The sequence below is a fragment of the Anomalospiza imberbis genome, chromosome Z, assembly GCF_031753505.1.
Source record: "Anomalospiza imberbis isolate Cuckoo-Finch-1a 21T00152 chromosome Z, ASM3175350v1, whole genome shotgun sequence".
Classification (NCBI taxonomy): Eukaryota; Metazoa; Chordata; class Aves; order Passeriformes; family Viduidae; genus Anomalospiza; species Anomalospiza imberbis.
This window is the reverse complement of record NC_089721.1, coordinates 69,222,453-69,243,224: the sequence shown is the minus strand read 5'-3', so window position 1 is coordinate 69,243,224 and position 20,772 is coordinate 69,222,453. Positions and strand designations below refer to the sequence as shown.

The 20,772-nt window shown below is 44.1% G+C and overlaps 1 protein-coding gene across 1 annotated transcript; it reads right to left on the bottom strand.

The window, feature by feature from the left end:
• Positions 1-9,700: 9,700 nt before the first annotated feature.
• On the bottom strand, positions 9,701-19,631 carry TAL2 (TAL bHLH transcription factor 2). Its single transcript, XM_068176070.1, has 2 exons — positions 19,507-19,631; positions 9,701-10,408 (listed from the first exon to the last, which is right to left on the bottom strand). The coding sequence occupies exon 2, from the start codon at positions 10,396-10,398 to the stop codon at positions 10,045-10,047; it is 354 nt and encodes a 117-aa protein (XP_068032171.1). The 5' UTR covers positions 10,399-10,408; positions 19,507-19,631; the 3' UTR covers positions 9,701-10,044.
• Between the last annotated feature and the right edge of the window lie 1,141 nt (positions 19,632-20,772).

Below are 20,772 nucleotides of genomic sequence, written 5' to 3'. Positions count from 1 at the left end.
CAAAAGTAAGCAAAAGTGTGTGCTCCAGGCTGTGGATGTGTACAAAAAGAGTTTGTATGTCTGTAAAAGAAGTACTCCAATGTTTTGTATCTTTATTGCAGTAGTAAACTCAGTCATGACTTCACATAGAGTTTAATTGAGGTTAACAAAAATTAGGATCTTGGCTGCTAGACCTCTCCTTAGCATTTTTTGTTCCTTAACAGTATTCTTTCTGAAAGGAGCTGATTTATGAGTAGACTTTAGCTCTTATTACCTTGTTTATCTCTCTACTGCATCATTAGATATATCACTTGCTGATTAGTTGATGGGACTGAGACAAGCTCCAACCCTCTGCTGATCCAACCAAGGTTCAAAGGATGCCTTTCCCTGCAGTTGTGACTTTCTCTCAGCAATGGCATGCAGGAGTGCTGTACTGTCACTGTCCTGTAATGTCCCCTAGGTGAGCTTTTGGTGATTGTATTGACTTGTGGTTCAGCTCCAACAAACACTGAGCACCTCCCTGTCCTCTCAGTAGGTACCTGATTCTCAGGACTGGGTGCTCAAGGCACCTGCTGTGCCTTTCATCACTGTAATGCAGCAGCTGTGGGCCTGCTTCATCCAACTGCTCAGGATTTTCTTTTTCTGGAAAAACACATGTCAATAATAGCCACTGCTAGCTAGTTTCAAGGTTGCAATCAATCACAGCTGGCAATACATTCTTCACATATTGTTGTTATATATTAACATAATATGTATGTAACTTAATAGTTTCATATAACTTAATAGTTTCAAATGAGGCCAAAACCCATTGCATTTAACTCCCTGTATATATATATGGCAAAATAAACATCCTTTCTTACTGTAACTCACTATCTCTATAAAAAAAAAAGCTAGGTAAAAGCAGAGGTTTGGGACAGGTCATCCTTCAGGTCAGGAGAAACACAAGGGGACAGAACAAAACTTTCTCCTCCAGATTATGCTTCTTACTCTGTTTATCTACTTTGTCAAATCCTTGCTAGTCTGGTCTAACCCAAGAGCTGCTGTAGAAGGGAAGAAAAGGATACAGGAAGACCTCAAACAGTACAAATGACAGGCCTCAAACTACTCCTGTGTAGTAAGTCCTGCTGCATTCACTGGCTTTTCTGTGTTACTTGTATCAGCAGGGCAAAAGCCCAGGTTTTTAAAGTTCATTAGATACCAGTGGATTTTAAGTTTTCTAAGAGCTCCAGGCACCTAGCATTCAGGGAACATAGGATCTGTGACTGCTGATTGTCTCAGATTTAAAATTGGTTTTTAATCAGATCTATTTATGTGAAATATTACACAGCTCATAAAATACTGTTTGGTTTGGATCCCATCTGATAAGCTTACCTGCTTCCCAGGGAAAAGAGAGAAAAGCAAGGCACGTTTCCATGAATACAGTGAACATAGATGTTTCCATCAACATCTGACAATTTCAAAATACTCTTTATACTTGAATTTAACCTGGTAATCTTATATTTCTGATGCCTTTTTTCTGCTCCTTTACTGATTTGCTCCATTCAGAGTGTTATTTAAAGCTAATTTTGTTAAATACTAATATAGGCCTTGTAATACACTACACATTCAGCAAAAGAGATCTCAAATAAAAAACAGCAATGCTGGCATGTTTTCTACCCTATCATGTAAACTTCATTCAATATCCTAATGCAAATGCAACTGAGCCCAAGACTGGACCTGACATGACAGCTTCAGGATAGTAATTTTTCCTCCTCCATTTGCTTTTATAAAATGGTGTCCAGAGATATTCTATATAGGGCTTCGGGACTGAACAAGTAGTCTGTTCTGCATGAGAAGGAGGAGCTGTCCTATTTAAGGCAGAGTGCAGAGCAACTGTCTTCTTTCCCTCTCCCATTTTACCTTGCAGGAATCAGTATCAGTGGAGATACTTGACTGGACACAGTCCAGTCAAACAAGTCTAGGTGACATGGCTTGAGCAGGAGGCTAGATCAGATGATCTCAGGAGTTCCCTGCCAATGCAAACAGTTCTGGGATTGCTTTAATCTTGAAAATGTTTTTTCCATACCCCTTATATTTTTTTTTCCTCAGGGTTTTTTCCTGACCAATTCCTGCTGCATCAAAGACAACCTAACACCAAGCTGGGACTTCGTCAGCTCCTGCAGAGGGACAAATCCAAGCTTAGAGTTGTGAGCTTGTGTCTGCAAAGTCACGGCCCATAATAAATTTTGAGTGCATCACGGCCACTCAATAAATTTTGAGTGCATCATCAGTCTAACTGGACAGATGAGGGTGTGTGTGCTTAGAAGCTGCCTAGTGCCATAGCTACCACCTGACAAACAATTTGTGGACCATACTTCCAACTACTAGATTCTGGGAAGGATTAGTTAAGGAGGAAAAAAAAAAACAACATTCAACAGGAAACACCCTTCTCATTGTGCCCCTTCATTGTATATTCTACGTGTTCCCTTTTCTGCTCAGTGGCGCAGGCCAGTTTGGGACACTCTAAATTGTCAAGAGCAGCAAGGGGTTACCCGGAGTGTGCTTTGTTTGGCAATACAGACGGCTTTTTTTGTTAACTGACTTGAACACATTGTCTGCGCACCCCCCTCCCAAACCTCCCCTGCCCTCACCACCCTTATCCCCAGCCCAGCTCACCCTCCACAGATCCCCTTACTTTGGGTTCATGAAGTACAAATTAGCATAATCAGATTATCTGCATGGGGTTGTTCAGCACGGAGCTGAAAAGGAAGAAAAGAAAAAGTGGCTCACAAAGACAAGCCCTGAGGAGGGCAGAGCGGGTGGCATTGCTGTTGTGCTGTGGTGCTGAAAACTTGCACCTGCATAGCAAGCAGATCCTCTTCTCACTAAGGACTCTTAGATGGTATTAAAGCATAGGAATTAATTGGGGGGAGGGTAAGGACACTGAAAGGATGAGAGGGGAGGGGAGGGGAGGGGAGGGGAGGGGAGGGGAGGGGAGGGGAGGGGAGGGGAGGGGAGGAGAGGAGAGGAGAGGAGAGGAGGGGAGGGGAGGGGAGGGGAGGGGAGGGGAGGGGAGGGGAGGGGAGGGGAGGGGAGGGGAGGGGAGGGGAGGGGAGGGGAGGGGAGGGGAGGGGAGGGGAGGGGAGGGGAGGGGAGGGGAGGGGAGGGGAGAGGATCTGTACTGGGAATGTATGCTTTGCTGACAGAGAAAATCAGTTTGATTTCTATTCATCATGGTGCGGAGATCATGCTGGTAATCTAGCCTATCAAGATAAGAATTTTAGAGTTTCTGCAGGAGACTGATAAGAAACGTGGAAGGGAAAAATAAGCCAACTGTCTAGGGGCAGGGTATGTGTCTGTAGTGGGGGTGTTCCTGGACAAATTCTGTGGTGGACTTGCCTTGCTAAGAGTAGTAAACAATCTGCTTGATTGACTTAGAGCCTGCCCTGATTCTCTTCTTTCTGCCCATACTGGGAAATGAATGTTCCCAGAGGACTCAAAACTCAAATCCGCAGCCACACGTTTTAAAAGCAGCTAGGGGCTCTATATGCTGGTGTATTCAGGAGCATGAGATTAAATGACTTGAAGGTGCCTATTTTTAAAAATACATTCAGGCTGCTTCTACGCTACCAGCTCTTCCAGCTGAATTGTCTGGCCAGTCAACTTCGTCTTTCTGATGTATCTTAAAAGCATTCATGGACAGAGATTACAAGAAAAATACCCCAAAAAGCAGTCACGGCAACCCTAAAATGTTTCAACTTGAGCCCTTGAGATCAAGAGTCTTACTAAAAGCCCCAGCCCTAGAGTTTTGCCTTACTTCAGAGAGACAGGATAAAAGGAAACATAAATGTCAGGGTAAGTCAAGCTTTGAGGCAGTATTTATGACAAACTCCTGCCTAACTTGAACCTCCAGTTTTCAGTAAGACTGTCTTTGGTTTGATTTATCTTAACAGGACCACACAGAGAGCTACTGGAAATACTTAACTGATGAAGTTATGATAAATAGCAGAGAAACTTCTTTTTTACTATTATTTTAGTCATATTTTCACTTCTTTGAATTTATAAGTTTTACTTTAGCAACTTACAGCTGTACTGTTGAGGGATATAGAAAACATACTTGATAACCAGAAACACATAATCAGTGTAGGTCTGTTTTAGTTCAAGAGCCTGTACTTTTGGGAAATATTTGAGATTAACAGAAGCCACTACTTCAGAATTACCAAACTAGCAGTTTGAATTATTCGTTAGATGTAAGAGAAACAAGGTGATGTTACTTTATTTTCTGCAGCTGACATATTCAGGAGTCTGTGTCCATGTCAGAATCAGAAGTCTATGTCCCTACAACAAGTGTAGTATCCATCCAGGTTGTGTCAGGCATGGTTAATTCATCCTCCATGCTTTCACTGGCATTCTGTCTTGTTTTCATTTATTTCACTTATATTAGTCTTTAGTCTGAAAGAAGAATTATTTTGGTTATAAAGTCAAAATTTGTGTATTTTTGTTTGCATGTGACCTTAAGTGAATTTAAATGAATTTCAAGGAGATGATAAAGGTAACATAGATCAATAGAAAATAGACAGAAAGATATAAAGACAGACATCTTTGTTTTGTGTTTTCTGTATCTGCCCAGCTATTCCATTCAAAATTGACAGGTAAACTTATGCTGCTGAAGTTACCTGCCATGACTTTCTCACTTCTAAACCTAAGAGCTGGGGAACACCTGTTTGCATTCCACATGTCTATACAGAAATGTGGCCTTTGAGATTGGTCTGTCCTGTGCCAAGCACAGTGCTGGGTATGTTCACCAGACAGCAGCTGGCTGCTCTTCTGTGCCTGGAAATTTGGGAAAAATGTTTGCAGCATATCTCAGGAGGAAGAGCCAGAGCAGGCAGCTCCCTTCAGTGTTGGGTTATTTCAGTTCCCTTTCAAGTGGTGGGAATATTTCCCACCCAAGTAGGCTGTGCCAGCACCAAGTGCTCTTGGCAAGTCCAATCTGCCAAGCTCACTCTCTCTGTAGGGAACTCTCAACTGGCAGCTGGCTTTTTGCCATTCAGTCCCACAGAGACCACTGCAGAACCTCTCAGCAGGACCAGATTCTTCCTTCTGAAATATCTTTTAACCTACAGGCAGTAAAATATAACGGGTCACCGTCAGCTGGTCAGAGTTCCTGTGGTTAACTAGGTCTGATAGCCTCCACTCAAGGTGCTTTTAGGCATTGCAGTTTCCTCTTGAGAGTTTAGGTCTTTCCAGTAAGTGTAAAGCTTTTTAAAGCTGGAATATAGTGCTGTGAAGTCTTGGGCTGAGGGAATCCATAGGTTGCGTTCTGGTTGGCTGTAAATCAATGTATCAGAGCACGGCAATCCTGCTGTGATCTGAAGGCAGAGTTAATACTGTCTGCTCTTGGCCTTTCTCTGCTCCAGGGCTGAGCACTGCTGTCTGCCAGGGTTTGCCAAATACAGTCACCAAGAGAAAATCAATGCTAATCAATGTCTACAGACAGGGTTGGAGGCAGAACACCTCCCTGGAGACTTGCTGACTGCAGGCTGTCATCATATAGCTTTTCATTCAGGTTTTAGGCTACCTAAGAGCCTGTCTTTCAAGGTGCAGAGTAGGGAATTTCAGAGAAAGTGAGGGACCTTCCCAAGCTCTAAGGTACTGTGCCTCCAGCCATCTGCAGAAAGCTGTATGCATGGGAAACCACTGCTGCCCTGTGCTTGTGAGTACCTCTCTGCATGGCTGGCCAGAATAAAAGTCAGAGACTTCATCTGAGTCCCAGTGCAGTCCATGCTGAGATCCACAGGAGTCTCACTGACTTCTTCCTGCCCTTCATCCTGAACCTCTTCTGTGCTGTTCTGTGACATTTACAGCAGGACAGATGTACCCAGGAAAGGCTGGCTGCTCTTGTCCTCTCTTTCTGGCTCTTGGTGCTGAGGTATCTCTTCTGCAAAATAAGTTTATCACAGGGTCCTCTCCTGTGCTCTGCTGGGTTTGCAATCCAAGGCAGTGAAACAAACTGGAGAGGGATGGGATATGCATTTGTGTGCACAGATAGAAAGGGAGTGGAGTGAGAATACATTGGGATGAGGCTCTGTTCCTTACAGAGAAGAATTGGACCAACTCAGAGTGGAAAGAAAATGCTGTCCATGGCTTACAGAGGGAACAAAAGTGAATGAATTCAACCACATATAGGTATTGATTTGGCACAGGGCAATCTCTCTACCCTCTGTAACCCAAGTACTTGTTTGAGCTGCTTCTTCCACCCACCTTCTCCCATCTGATTCTCTCAGCGCCTGCTGTATTAAAAATACAATTACACCCTTGAAAAGTGGTGGATTTGGACTCTGTCACTGTGCCGATGACCTTTAGATTTAAGACTGGCTCCCAAGTGACCTCTGCCCCACAGGTCAGTAGTTAAGTCGTCCATTCTCTCCACCTCCTTTCATCACCCAGCCTTCAAAGAACAAAAGTCAGATCTGCCTTGCTCACACTACTTTAGCCATGCTCACTGCATATCATTCCCTAGCAGCAAAGAAATTTGTGGGAGCTGGTTAGATATACTGGAAGATGAGTTCCTAAATGGTTCATGAATCATATGCCTGTGAAACATGTTGGTGCTGCACCTTTACTTTTTGTTTAGAACCAGGTACTAGGCCGTCACTGGGATTCATGCACAAGACTACAGCATCCTTTCAAGATACATTTGCAACTCATTCCTTTCCTTTCCCGGCCCAAATATCCAATTGCAATTACATTCCACAATTCCACACAGCCACAACAGGGATATTGAGAAAGTGGATGCGATGTGCGTCAGTTCCCTTAGGCTCTGTGACAGGTGAACAGTGGCAGAACTTGTTTCCTGCCTCTGGAGAAAGTAATCCTCATTTGAGCTGAAATGTGGAGCTGTATTGTTCCACTGATCCTGTTAGAAGTTCCAAGTAAAGGAGTGTCTCACTGAGGTTTCTGCATCACAAATTCACAGGAGCACACTTCACACCCTCTGTGCAGGTTAGGAGTACCATGGGTTGGAGCAGACCATGATTCTTTTAACATTCCAGTACTCCTTTTTGTACCAGGAGATACCAAGGATGCTTCTAGAAAATACCACCTTAGCTGGTCTTCCTTGCAGTATTGACAGCCATAGCTCCACACACACCAAAAAAAATGCTGTTCATACAACTCTATTTAGCACTGCTCGTTACAACCAGGGACAGTAGGGCCCTTAGGACAAGGGATATTTTTGTCATTTGTACTAAGGTTTTGCCACTGCAACAACATATCTGAGACATTTTCAGCCAACTCCAAATAACTTGGTACGTCTCCATGGCACAGGTCCCATTATCTCACAGCACTGTGTTGGCATGGCTGTACCATGCCCACTTCCAGAGGAGGGATTGCCACATGATCCTCAGCAGACAAACTAATTTGGCATCACCTGCTGGAAGCAGAGGGCTCTCTCTAAGGTGACATTGCCTTGTTTAGTATAAAAACATACTGGACATCACACATAAATATATTTTGAATTTCACATTTGCTGATTTCATGACTTGTGTATATAATTCCTTGAGACGATGCTTTCCTGGCACACAATTTGTGCAGAATTTCCTTTCTTGGTGTTCATAGAACACTCTCAGGGATGTGAGACATCCAATCAAGCATGAAGCTGAAACTGTCCTTGTGATCTAGTGATTTCCCATCTCTTCTGCATCTGTCACCCTAGTGCTTCCTCTCCCTCTCCCAGCCTCAGATTCAGTTCAAGATTGGATTGTTCCCACCAGATGTTAGCCAGAAAGAACAGCTTTACATCCTAAGCTCCCCTTAACCTTGAATTATTTTTTATATCCGAACCTGGACTCCTGTTTGAATCTTTTGGTTATACCTATCTGAACATCTCCAGATAACAAGAGACTCCAAATTAATTCTTTAGAGTTAATTCTTTAGAGTTTCATATGTTTCTAAAATGAAGTTGATTAAAATATTTTGAAACGTGTATCTTTGGAAGAGATAACGACATTGTGCAATGAAATTTTTCAAGAGCTGGTCAAAATCTTCTTAGCACATAGATGGAAATACAATATGAACTAAAAGTGTAAGAAATTGTAATAAACAAAGAATTCCTGTCATTATTCATCATCTGAAAATGTTTTTCTACCACCAAGACTCTTGCATAAGAGACAGCAGAAAAATCCTCTGCTGGAAATCACATCCTAAGGTCTTTGAGATCCTCTACCAAGCAGTGTGCAAATGTAAAATGAAATTTTAGAGAAGTTTAGAGCAACGAATATTTGTTTCTTAAATAATTTATTTGGAATATATTAGGTGTTAAATAACATCATATAGCACAAAATGTTATCAGTTGCACTGTATTTGTTCATGATGACACAGATAAGAAATCCCCAAAACACAAAGAAGAAACTTGACCAAAAAAAAGAAATCTTTGGTAGAGAGATCTAGGGAAATACTTGCTGAATATGACAGTAGGGAGCCCCTAAACTGAAAGGAGATCAAAGAAAACAGTGATATGAACCAAAGCAATAACAAGATGGGAAGGTTTTTAGCATAGAAAATACAGCAAGCATATTATGTTACAAAATTGCCAGGTTTTCTTTCCCCTTCCCAGTATGACAGCTGCTCACAAGATGTTTTTCCTCGCCTTGGTGATGTGTGTTTCCTAGGATAGCAAGTGACTGATAGACCCAGCAGCACCAACATGCCTCAGCAGGAAGTGCTCTGACTTACTTGGACTAATTTGTCCTGCTGGAACCCCAGCAAGCCAGCAGAAAAATGGGTGGAGGATGTGGCTCATTACCTTTGAGGTGCCATGCAGAAGAGGCTGTGGCTCCATTTAGTCACATTAAGGTGGGCAGAGGTGGAGAGAAACAAACAAAGGACTCTTAGTGCCTTTCCACTCAGCTGCTCCCCAGGGCCATCCTGACAGATCACAAACCCAGGGATAAGCAAACTGCTAGCAGTGTTCAGAAAGGAAACCAAATCAACATGAACCCTTTTAGCTTTTTTTTTTTTTTTTTTTCTTTCTTTCTTTTGGTCAAAATCTGTCCACTGGCATGCCTGTACCTTCCAGCACCAGTGCTGGATGGGCTGAGCTGAGTTACTGTCAGACCTTGGCTTTTGTCAATGCTGAGGACAGCTCAACATTCCCATAGCAGGAGCCAGCCCTGGCTTCTTTGGTGCACCTGGTGCTTGGTGAGGCTTTGAAAGGCAGCTCAGCTTCAGGTGCCAAATCCCCTCATGCAGAAAGGCCGTACATGCTGCATGCACAAACCCTAGTTTGGCTTTCTGAAAGCACCTCTTTGTCTCATGAACAAACAGAAACAGCCCAGGGACATGCCTTGGCCTACAGGAGCTACATTTCTTCACCAGTCATGAACAATTGTCTTTTCTAAGCCTTGACATGTACCTTGGTCCACATGAAAATCAAGAGGCACTTGTGTCAGTGGGAGCAGGATCTCACCAGAAAGCCATTCTACTTAAACCTGGTGCATCTGACATAAGGGATCCCTCCAGTCTGATGAAGAATTATGTAGCCAGGTTTAAGGGCTAGGACTTAAAATCTAAAAAATAAAAAAGAATCAAGCTAGAAATAAGATTCACAAGTTCAAGACTGAGTGCAATTTGTCCTTAGAACACCTCATGGAGGACTGTATCAAATATCACATCTCTCAAAATCTTTCACTGCCGAGGCCAGATGTCTGTTGTGGACAAATTTTGTGGTGCTGTCATAATTTTTCATCTTAATAGTGTTTCCTTGAAATAGAATGGGAGAATAATTTTTTTCCCTGTCAGAAACACTGAAGGAATTTCTATGCCCTGATTTATGGAGGAGATCTGGACAGAAGACTCTTCTGGCTTGGACTCTGCCATGACAGCAGCGAGTCCTTCCAAGCTCCCAGAGACCGCAAGTTCTCCATCTGGACTTCCATGTTTTTGCACAATCAAGGATTTCCTATCCTATTAAATAAAAATGCAAATTAAATAGCAATAAATACAAATAAATAATCACAATACACAGATTCTGCCAGGAGAGAGGTACTATCACACTAACACGGAGACTGCACATCTCACTGTCTGCTAGGGGGATGATGGCTCTGACCAACACTCTACTATATTGCCACTCATGCCAGGACAGGAGACACCACAGTTTTCAATCAGTGTCAGCTCTTCCATGCTCTGCAAGTGTGGGGCTTGCTGGAAGAATCCCAGGATGCTGCCCCGAGCTGCCACTGCTGTCTGCTGCAGGCCTGGCTCTCCCAGGACCTTGACGAGGAAGTTGATGTATCTCATAGCCAAGCGGAGCGTCTCGTTCTTGCTCAGTTTTTTGTCTGGTGGGTGGGTGGGAATGAGCTTCCTCAGCTTGGCAAAGGCACTGTTGACATTTTGCTGCCTCCACCTCTCCCTGGTGTTGGTGAAGATCTTCCTTGTCATTCTTAAGGTGCTGCAAAGCAAAGGAGATGGTGAGTGAATACTGGATACCCCTGGCTTTCACAAAGGCTGTTTTCTTAGGGCCACTGTAACCTCTGGGCTAGTGGCAAGAACTGAGTGGTGATGCTAGGCTTCTAATTTTTACCCTCTCTGGCTGGCGTTCTTGTCCTCCATGTCTTTAACAGATTCATCCTAAAGTCACGATCAGAAGTGTTGGAGATGCAACTGGATGCCAGAGTTCAGTAACAACTTCACAAAGGAGGTAAAGGAGATTAATTTCCTTATACAAGCATTTGGTGCTGCTACAAGCCCAGCTTCTCCAGGCTCCTCAGAGTCCCCCTGCAACAGAATTCCCAACAGACAATGCATTTGTCATCCCTCCAAGCTGTGTGAGAGCCACACAGGCACTTTTTACAGGGGAAAGCAGGCAGACCCAGTGCAGAACACATCCCCCCTCTCCCAGCCTCATTTCACACCTTCCTGGAGTCTGCACCCAGCTGGCCCAAGCTTGGTGATTCCTGGCTGGAACTAAGCCAGGTGGACTTCACCATGGGCCTTCAGTGAGCAGCCAGCCCACACCACAGACATGTGTGACTGTGGTTATTTCTCCAGGGCTGCACCAGTCTGGTTCCCTGCACAGCCCACAGTGGCTGCTCACTGCTGGTGGTCAGCCACTTTTCACTTTCAGTCTAAAGGCTTTTCCTTTAGCCTCTGAGAAATGCCAAGACTTAAGCCACAAGTGTCATAAGTGCATGAGGGAAAATGTGATTCCTACAAAGCATGCTGGCATCCCAGACAAAACCTCTCCCCATTTGTCCCCTGTCCACCCTCACAGAGCCACGCAAAGGGAGCCCCGTGCCCAGAGCAGACCTGGCAAAGAAGAGTACTGAGGCAAGGGGTGCACAGTGATTTTAAATGCCATTTACCAAAAAGACTGCCAACAGCTCTTTGTGTTGCCCTCACCTTTCTCCCACCACCATGGGAAAGTGCCTTCCTTCCCTTCTCTCCCACAGCCCTGGAGGAGACAGACTCCTCCATTTCTGAAGCAGCTCTTTATGCCAATGGCATGCAGACAGCTGGAGCAGGGAAGAGCTTTCCACAGCCAAGAGACTAAAGGACAAATGTTTCCTTACCCTCTTATGCATGTGAAAACCTCAGCTTGTTATACCCATTGGCAAACCTTTCTTTACTGTAGACCTCTAAAGGAGAGTGGGGAGCAGAGGGAATAGCATCCTTCATCCCCAGAAAGAGGAAACTTGGGGATGACTGCCCAGCTGTGATCCTGTTTCCATCTGAAGCAGCCTTACACCATGTAAGACACTCGGGGTTCACCAAAACACATGGTAGAAGTCCAAGGGAATAAAGAAACACAAATGTGACTCACATTTTAATTGGGATGAGCTGTCAGGGAGCCAAGGCAGGGAAATTCCTGCCCAGCTCCTTCAAGTTCCAGTCCAGCAGGCATTACCATCTGCCAGGGGAGCTCAGCTGCAGCACTATGAATCCTGCTACAGCTGTGTTCAGAGACCTCTGGTTGGAGACCTCTAGGGATGCAGCCAGTACAGGCACACCCGTGTACACTGTAAGTGCCTGCTTGCGCTGACAACACCTCACAGGCTCCTCTTGGCCTTTACACTGTTAACACATTTCTATTTTGGTAGAGGTCTGAAATTACTGTCATACCTTTAAGGGATGAGAAAATTGTCTCATCAAAATGGTCTTGTTTCGTGAAAGGCTCCTTTAAAAAACAAACCCTTACATTTCAGATTGCTGGGAGTTTTTCTTGTCTTTTGTAGACTTAAATTAAGACTCATTGCTTGATCTAAATGGGGATTATATCTCTCTTTTTATTTATTTTTCTTTTAATTGTTCTCCTACTCTGTGTATCATTATTGGTTTGTGCTGTGGGAACAAACCTTTGCTTGGTGCTTTGCACCTACCTCAAATATGTTGCATGTACCTTTCTGGCAAGAGGACTGCCACATCAGTGGTACAGATTTAAACACTGTCTTTCAGTGCTTCTCTGTACTGCAATGTTTTCAGTGCCCAAGGCAAAACTTTTGCCTTTACAGATTTATTCTTCCAAGCAGCTGCTCAAATCCATGTGAAATGCAGAATGCCACCTGCTTCTTTCTCTGTCCTCTGTTTTGGTTGTTTATGTTGTTGTTTGATTTTGTTGCTGTTGTTGTTGTTGTTTTTGGGTTTTTTTTCTTCTGAAGACATACTTATCTGTACAAAGGTAGTCATTTTTTGTAACATAGGGGAAGTTATTTGGGTTTCCTTGTTTCTTCTAATGGGTTGACTGGACTGTATTTTGCCAGGCCTTTGGGGCTGTGCACTGTAATTCTGCCATGTGGGTCAGTGTTTGCTGGCTACCTGTTTACACCTCAGCTACAAATACAAAGAGGAAGTCTGCTTCTTGTCTTCCTCCTGCTGCAGACAGCCCCCAGCACAGCACTCCAGGAAAGCAGGTTAACATCCAGCCCTGGTGCTGTGAACATGCCCTCTTGTCCTGTTAGTGGTGTTATTGGTGGAAAAATAAACCCAGCCTACTCCTTCACACCGTGCTTTCTTTGTCTCTCCACTCATGCCTTTGGAAAGGACTATGCTACATTTGTGGTCACAAGCCTTGTCAGCAAATAGATGCCTTTGTGAGAACAGCTCCTGCTTTTACACTTCAAAAAAAAAAGTGTTTGTGTTTCTGACATTTATTCGAGATCAGCAAACAGCTCCTTTCCTTTCCCTGCCTCCTCTTGCAGGGATAGCTCTCTGGGGAGCTTTGTTTCAGGTGTAAGGCACCTTAAAGTCTCTCCACCTTAAATTCCTCTCCTTTTTGTCTTTACTGGTGTGGGTTTCCTGTTGTTGTGCTTGAAGTTTCCATTAGAAACACAGCAGAAAAAATTATCCTGGTCCAATCCTGTAGTGATTCTAAGGTTTCAGCACAGCTTTTTGCTCTAGTCACCAACACATCCCTCGAGTTCTCTGTAACCACAGCACCTTCCAGTTAAAATGCAGCCAGTTTGCTGGCAAGGGATCTGATTTCCATTTCTTTTGTCTCATTTCCTCCCTTCTTTTCCTTCCTTCTCTCCAACATTTCTCACCAAACTTGTCTTTCAATGTTATTATTTGCAACTTCAGTTCTTTGCTAATTTTGCACAACCAAGCAATGTATTTGTGAAAAATGCATATTTTATGATTGGCTTTTCGCAAATATTAATTTGAATACTATATGTATTATGTTATATTGATTAGAAGTGCTGTATTAACATTTTAATGTATGGTAAATGTAGTTTTTTAGTTAAAATAGAACCTATGTATGTGGGGTTTTTTTTACTAGCTCAAGCAAGAGATGAGATAATGAAGAAACTCTTCACACAGAGATGACAATGATGGGGGCCCATAAAGAATTACTGCCTCCTTATCGGAAAAGACAAACATTCTTCCACCTTCTCTCCGTCTTTATGGAACCACCAGGATTAAGGGGAAGAAGTTGGCAAAAACCAGAAAAGTTCTTAATTTGCAAGGAATTTATGCATCATGTATGAGATGTATGAATATGCAACAGGCTATTGCTTTTAAAGGTTATTCCTTTGTTCACAAGGCATGCTTATCGGGCTTAAGTGCCCGAGAGCATCCAGACGTCTGTAATTCTTTGCTTTTTATTGTCTTTTAATTGTCCTAACTCTAAATTTTCATTACTCTAATTGTATTACTATTTTTATAACTATTTTATTATTATTAAACTTTTAAAATTTTAAAACCAAGTGATGCTTATAACAGTATTCTTTAGCTTTCTCTGATGCCCTGTATAAAATACGTCTCATCTACTGCTTGTGTGCCGCTTTTATCCCACTAGTCTGTTTTAAATCTGTGCAGAAATCACCTGTTTGTACAAATAATGTACAGATTTATTGCATTAACCTGCAGGTTTGGACTCTACTTTCTGCTCACCTTTCCTAACCACAGATTAACAGCCCCACATTTAGCTGACAATTAAAAATCCGGGAAGACAGCAATTTACATTCAAGAGGATTAATTCTGCTCTCAGCTACATAAATCTGGAAGTTTACACCATTTTCACTGGAGACATTTTGAAGGACAAAATTTTGCACTGAGGAAAGAATTTAACTCAGGTCAAGCAGGCATGTCCAGAAGTAGGAGGTAAATGCAGTTTCATGAGCTAAGGGGCACATCTGCAACACGTAAAGAGAATTATGCAAAGAGAGAGCCCCAGCGAATCCGCTCCAGCAGCAAGAAAGAGAGAAAAAAAAAAAAGGAAAAACAAGCCACCACCACCCACCAAAGAGACAACTGAAGCTCTTTGCACCCCCTGCCTACCCATTTGAAAAATATAAAAATGTGTGGTGGGCGGAATACCGACTGTTTTTAATGCAGTCGCGAGTTTTGCCAGACAAAAGACTGAACGGCGGAAGCGATGAAGATCTCTCCCAGCAGCAGTTCTCATAGCCTCTCCGTGCTAAAGCCTTGCAGGCAATTCAGGCAGCAGCAGAGCAGCAGAGCAGCTTAGGCACAAAGCACATCTCTGCCAGACATTCCCCAGCAAATGGCCCCCGAGCCAGCGGTTAATATCTGAGGGCTGGCAGGGGACTCGCCGGCAGACCGGCACTCAGTCATAATTAGGAGGATGCTATTAAATAAAGATCTTGGAAGAGAAAGTTCCTCCCTCAAGTTATACCTCTGACCTCGGTGAAGTTAAATCCATGTTGAAACTGGCCACTGGAGACCTGCTCCTGCAAATCTTAATCAGACAGCAGATGCCTGCTGCCACCAAGAATTGGAGTGCTTCTAGTAAACCTGTGGTGCCACACCATAACTCCACAGGGGAAACCCAAGTGCCTGCTAAAATTGGTTATTTAACACATTGCATTGGATTTTGTTAAGTCCCCCCAGCCCTTAAGTAAATGGCAACAGAAGAGCAGATGGTGCCTGTTTCCCCTTCCACGCAGGTGCTTGTGAGCCCGATCTGCCACAGGGAGCAAAGATTCTCCAGCTATCACTCCTTGCTGCTGTGCTATGTTCACTTGCATCCCTGTGATTTGGGCCAAAGGGAAAGGGGAAACTCAAAGTTTCCTCCTTCAGTTTTACACAAGCCCCAGGGCGTGGCACTTAGCTTCATGCAGAGGGCAAGACTGAGCATGGGTATTACAAGACAAAATGCTACCTATCGCTGACATGGGACTTTATTTTTTTTCCCATTCCTTAGGAGGAACAAACTCACTCCTTCCAGCTCAACCATGCACAGTTTGCACCATGGCTGCTTGGATTTCAGGGACTTTTTTTGGGTTGGGAGGGGAAGGAAGGGCAGAGGGGACAATGCACCCCAGCTTGATGGATAGCAAGAGGAGCTCACCACTAGGTACAGGCTCTTCCCCCCAGCTTTCCTCAGCTCATTCTCCCCATTGCTGCCTCCCTGCATCTCAGTGCTGACCCTTCCCAAATTTCCTCCCACCCAAAATCCCACAGGTGTATCGGTGGACAAGGACACAGAGAGATCTCAGTTCTGAGAGTGAATGCTGGGCTGGCAACCAGGGAGTTGAACTTCAGTCTGTGTTTCTGTGGTTCCCTTGCCTCAGGCAAATTCTTTTTTTTCTTTTTTTTTTTGTCTTCTTTTTCTTTCCCTGCACCTCTTGACCCTCCTGCTTATTAACCTCTGCAAGGTTTGTGGAAAAAAAAATGTCAAGTGTAAGAATTTGTGTGTTAGAGCAGACACAAGCACAGGGTGGCCCAGCCTTGCAGTGCTGGTATAATGAATGAGAAGAGCCTTTCCCTGCATCCCCAGGGTGATTCCATACACTGTCAGTGAACTTCATTTTATTTCAAATAAGATCTGGGAAGAGGAACTACTTCTGGAGTAAACAAGGGCTCCTTTCTCTGCCTCATGCCTCTGTTAGGGGTGTTATGTGACAATCACACCACGGTACAAGTAGAGCAGAGCAGCAAAAGCACTATAAAAAACAGTCCATGCTGAGACAAGTGATTTACCTTTTTTAGAGCCTTAAATCTAGGACAAAATGCACATAGTAGAATCTCTGCTTCTGGGAGCCCTCCTGTCTAAGGGCAGCGTTTACAGAAGCTCTCACAGTCACACTTGTGCTCTCGCTGAACCTTTAGAAAAGGGAAGTCACTGGAGTCTTCAAAAGCAGTTGTGTGAAGGTCTCAGGACTAAGTCATCCTTCATGTTTGGGGTTACTGCATTACACACGATCCCAGTTCCAAGGGGCAGGTCTTTCACCTGACCCAGTGCTGCTCCTGGGTTGCTGAGCTTTGTAATCCAGTTGCCCTTCCGAAGGATTCAGGTCTTCAGCAGCCAAGAGCTCTCTGCTTTCTGAGAAAATAAGGCTTCACAGTATGCACAATGTGTCATCATGCCCTCTAGGCCTGCCTTGGGAAAGGAAGATCTGCAAAGCAACCAATGGGCTGCCACCCAGATGGGGTTTGGGAGAACACTAAGTATATGGCCAGACCTTGACAATATTGATTAAGATGTAGCTCAAGAAAAGGTTTACTCTGCACACAGGAGTGGGCTTTTTTGGGGGTTTGGGTTTGTTTGGGGTTTTTTTAGGTTTTTTGTTTGTTTGTTTGTTTTGTTTTGTTTGGTTTGGGTTTTTAATTTTTTTCATGTAGCTCTCTTCTACTCAATACTTTTTTTGGCTATTTGCAGAAAGATGAATTACACCACCAAAAAAAAAAAAAAAGAACCGACTCATGGGCTGCAACAGCTTTTGCTAAATGGAGTTCCAGTGCATTGGCAGGGGCATGACAGCTTGCTAAACTGAGAAAGGAACACTCTGCCAGAAGGTCTAGCCTTTATTTGCTGAAGTTGCACTTGTGTTATTTTCTGTTCCAGAGAATCTGAGAGTCTCTCTTGGAAAAGTGCTTCTCTGGCCTGAATGACAGTTCCAGTGGGTTTCCTTTAAGAACAGTCTCTGCCAAATTAACAGTCCAGATAATACATAGAGACACCCTCCCCATGCTTAAAGGTAAACACAGAGAAGAAAAACAGTTTGGTTCTGTTCCAGGAGTTCTTCAGGTCTCTTTTTTTTTCCCCTCCCCCCAGACCCAGTGTGCAAAACCCTGTTCCACACTGATATTTCTCCCAACTCATCGCATCACTCATTCCTGCCACCCTCTCTCTGGCACAAGGAGGCAGGAGGGCAGCTATGAATAGCAGAAAACATTTGCCCTGCCTGTGTATGTAGGGAAGTCAACATCCTGGAAGGAGGATGTAAGTGAAGAGTGAGACCAGATGCTACATGTCTTACAGCTCTGCAGAGAGCAGTCTGCAGCAGCTCATGCTGTTAAGAGAAGTTGTTGGGAGCAGAAAGGGGAAAATCCAGCCAATGCAAAGGACATTTGCATCAGGGGGCACATAGATATTTATTATGTTTGGACGTGGCCCCCCAAACAATATTTGCTTTTGCATTCCATCCAGGTCTGCTCTGAGGCTGGTGGCAAATCTGTCTGTGACTGCAGCCAAAGCAAGACTGGAGGTCTGACAGCATCCAGTGCCGAGCCCTGTCTTCCTGCCAAAGCTTCCACCAGGCTGCTGACCACCTAGGGTCACACCAGTGCCTGCTGTGCCCGAGACCAGAGGTCACCACGAGCACAGAGGAACGTGGCCACCATGGCAAAACGCAGCTGCCAAAAGTGAGATACAAACCACTGCAAGACAAGGAGCACAACCCCATTTTCCCCTGAATGTCTTGCCACCAACCTCTGTGGGGCTGCTCCTGAGAGAAACAGCAGCTCAAAGATCATCCCTGCCTCAGCCACCTCTGTTTAGTCCACAAATTTCCTGCCTGGTATGCTGGCTCCATGAGCACTTAATTTCTTGGATCACCTGCTCATATCACAACTACTGTAAAGATTTAGGTAAACAGGCAGTAAAAACAAGCTGCATTTATTTTAAGGTTTTTTCCTGGTTGATTACCTTTGTGGTTGGTTGTTTGTTTGGCCTTTTTTTTTTCTTTTTTTTTTTTTTTTAATCTGTGTGAAATAATTAGAAATGCATGGTGGAAGAAGATTCTGAAAATGAAATATTGTCCTGTAGCATTACAAGGAAATCAGGACGGGTAGAGACAGTTACTTCACAAAAACATGCATGTTTTGCTGCTTATTAACTTTCTCAAAAAACAGTTTTATGCAGAAGGCTACTCCTGGAAATAGAAACATGTTTTATATTGGCAGTTTCAAAAGTTTTTTTCACAGATCTGAGAGTTACTAATATTGAACAAGAGAAGTGAAATTTTTAAAAAAATGCTAAGTGCAGTGTTGAATTGCCGAAATTCAAATGCCTATATATTTTACATCTGCATCAGCTGTAACACAGATGACCAGTAAAGTATGGGGATATTTTGAAATATGTGAGGATTGGAATTTAAAACTTATTCCTTACACTTTTACCTGTTGAAACTGTCAGTGAATTTCCACAGAGTCTAGTGAATAATTAGTACATGATTATTTGTGCTTTTGTAAGGAATTTATTTTAAATTTCAAACAGCATTTTAGAATTCACTTAAGTTTTATTTCTAAACTCAGGGATCTATGACTCTCTGTCTAATTCTTTTGCACCAGTGCAATAACTCTGATTTACAGCAGTTTGCAGTGCTATAAATGAGTTTGCCTAATGTGTAATTATACAGCTGTAAGAAAATCTAGGAACAGTTAAGAACAGTGATTATAAAATCACTTTCATTTCCTCCACATCTCACCACCAACATTTCTCTCAGAAGCAGTAAAACCAATCAGTATTTTCTTCTGGTAAGGTCTGACTCACTGAGTCTCTGTGGGAACAAGAAATTTGGAAAGCTCAGGTACAAACTGCCTCTTCACTTGATGAAGTGCAGCCACCTCTAAGTGGCTGTTTGTCAGATGAGATGCCTTACTCTTAAATTTTTTTATGACAAGAACCAGAGGTGCCACAGTAAGAAATGAAAACCCAGAGAACTGGTAAAAGGACACTGCAGAAAATCCCTTCCTTATAGGATATTCCCAGCTCTGAGGGGAAATTCTGGCTTTCCTAAGAAAGTTGCAAGATAAGCCCAAAAGAGGGGAGGACAGCTGTAAAGAGAGGAGGCCACTGTCACTTACTTTTCTGGTACTTGTGTCTCTGGAAACCTGGTCAGGGGGCGAACAAGCAGCAAAATCAGGCTCTTCCTGTGATTCTCTCCCGACTGCTTTTCCAGCGCCTGGCCACAGAGCTTGCTCTCGCTGGAGTCAGCCTAGCGCTGGTCCTGGCTGCCTCATTTATAGAGTAGCAGTTCCTTTGTCTGGCGCGTGTCACCACTAGTCCTGGCAATCCAGGGAGCTTGTTTTGCATCTCCCAGGAGATCCTCTCTCTGCCTTGCCTTTTCTCTGCTCACCACATGCCCCCTGCCCTTTTCTGGGGCTGGGGTGGGGTGGTAGCTGGAGCCATCCTTACCAGCTGTAGTCACTTATCTCAGTGACTCTGGCTAGAACTTTGCAGGAAAGGATGGAACCAGCATTAGCAATAATCTGATTTTCCCCTCTTTTCCAGCTCTGACATTGTCATTGTTTCCAGAAATGAAGATGGCTCTTTCAAAAGCCCTCCTTAGCATGGCTTGGAACTGAGGAACAGGCTGGGGGTATTTATTGCACTCCCAAGAGGAGGAAGCTCCTGCTCTGCTCTGACAGAATGTGAGGTGTAACCAGGGGGTGAACACGTGCAGGCAAATGGATCCTGCCCTTCCTTCTTTGGTGCAAGATCCCTCTCACTTGGAGTCACAGCTGGCACCTCCTGCAGCCAGAGGACAGCGACAGCTGCTGCTGTCCCAGTGCTGCCCCAAGCCCTGGTGCCCCTCTGCTGCACTCTGTGTGACAGCAGGAGCCACAGGTGTGAATTCACACCTCTTCCAGCCTGCCCTTCACTCCAGGGCCCAGGCAGTGCACTGAAGGTTTAACTCATGCTTTCACAGCAAAGATGATTCAGCTACATACCCCCGTGGCTAAGATGTAGGGTCAGTGAAACACTGACTTCTTTTTCCATTGCCGGGTTGTCCCCAGAGCTTCTTTTCTGAGCAAGGACAACAGGCAACAAGGTGACATATGAGTGCAAAACCCAAAACCTGCAGAATAACCCCACCCTAATAATGTGTCTGTGTCCATGACACGGACTGGTCCATCCAGCCTCACCCTTGCCCTGGGTAACCACTCATGTATAGGTCAAACACTGGCACAGTTTGCCCAGAGAGGTGGGGGGTGCCCCACCCCTGGAAACACTCAAGGCCACTTTGGATGGGGAACTGAGCAACCTGATCTAATTGAAGATATTGCTCAGCATAGGGTGGTTGGACTAGGTGGCCTTTAATTGTTCCTTCCAACCAAACCAGTCTTTTT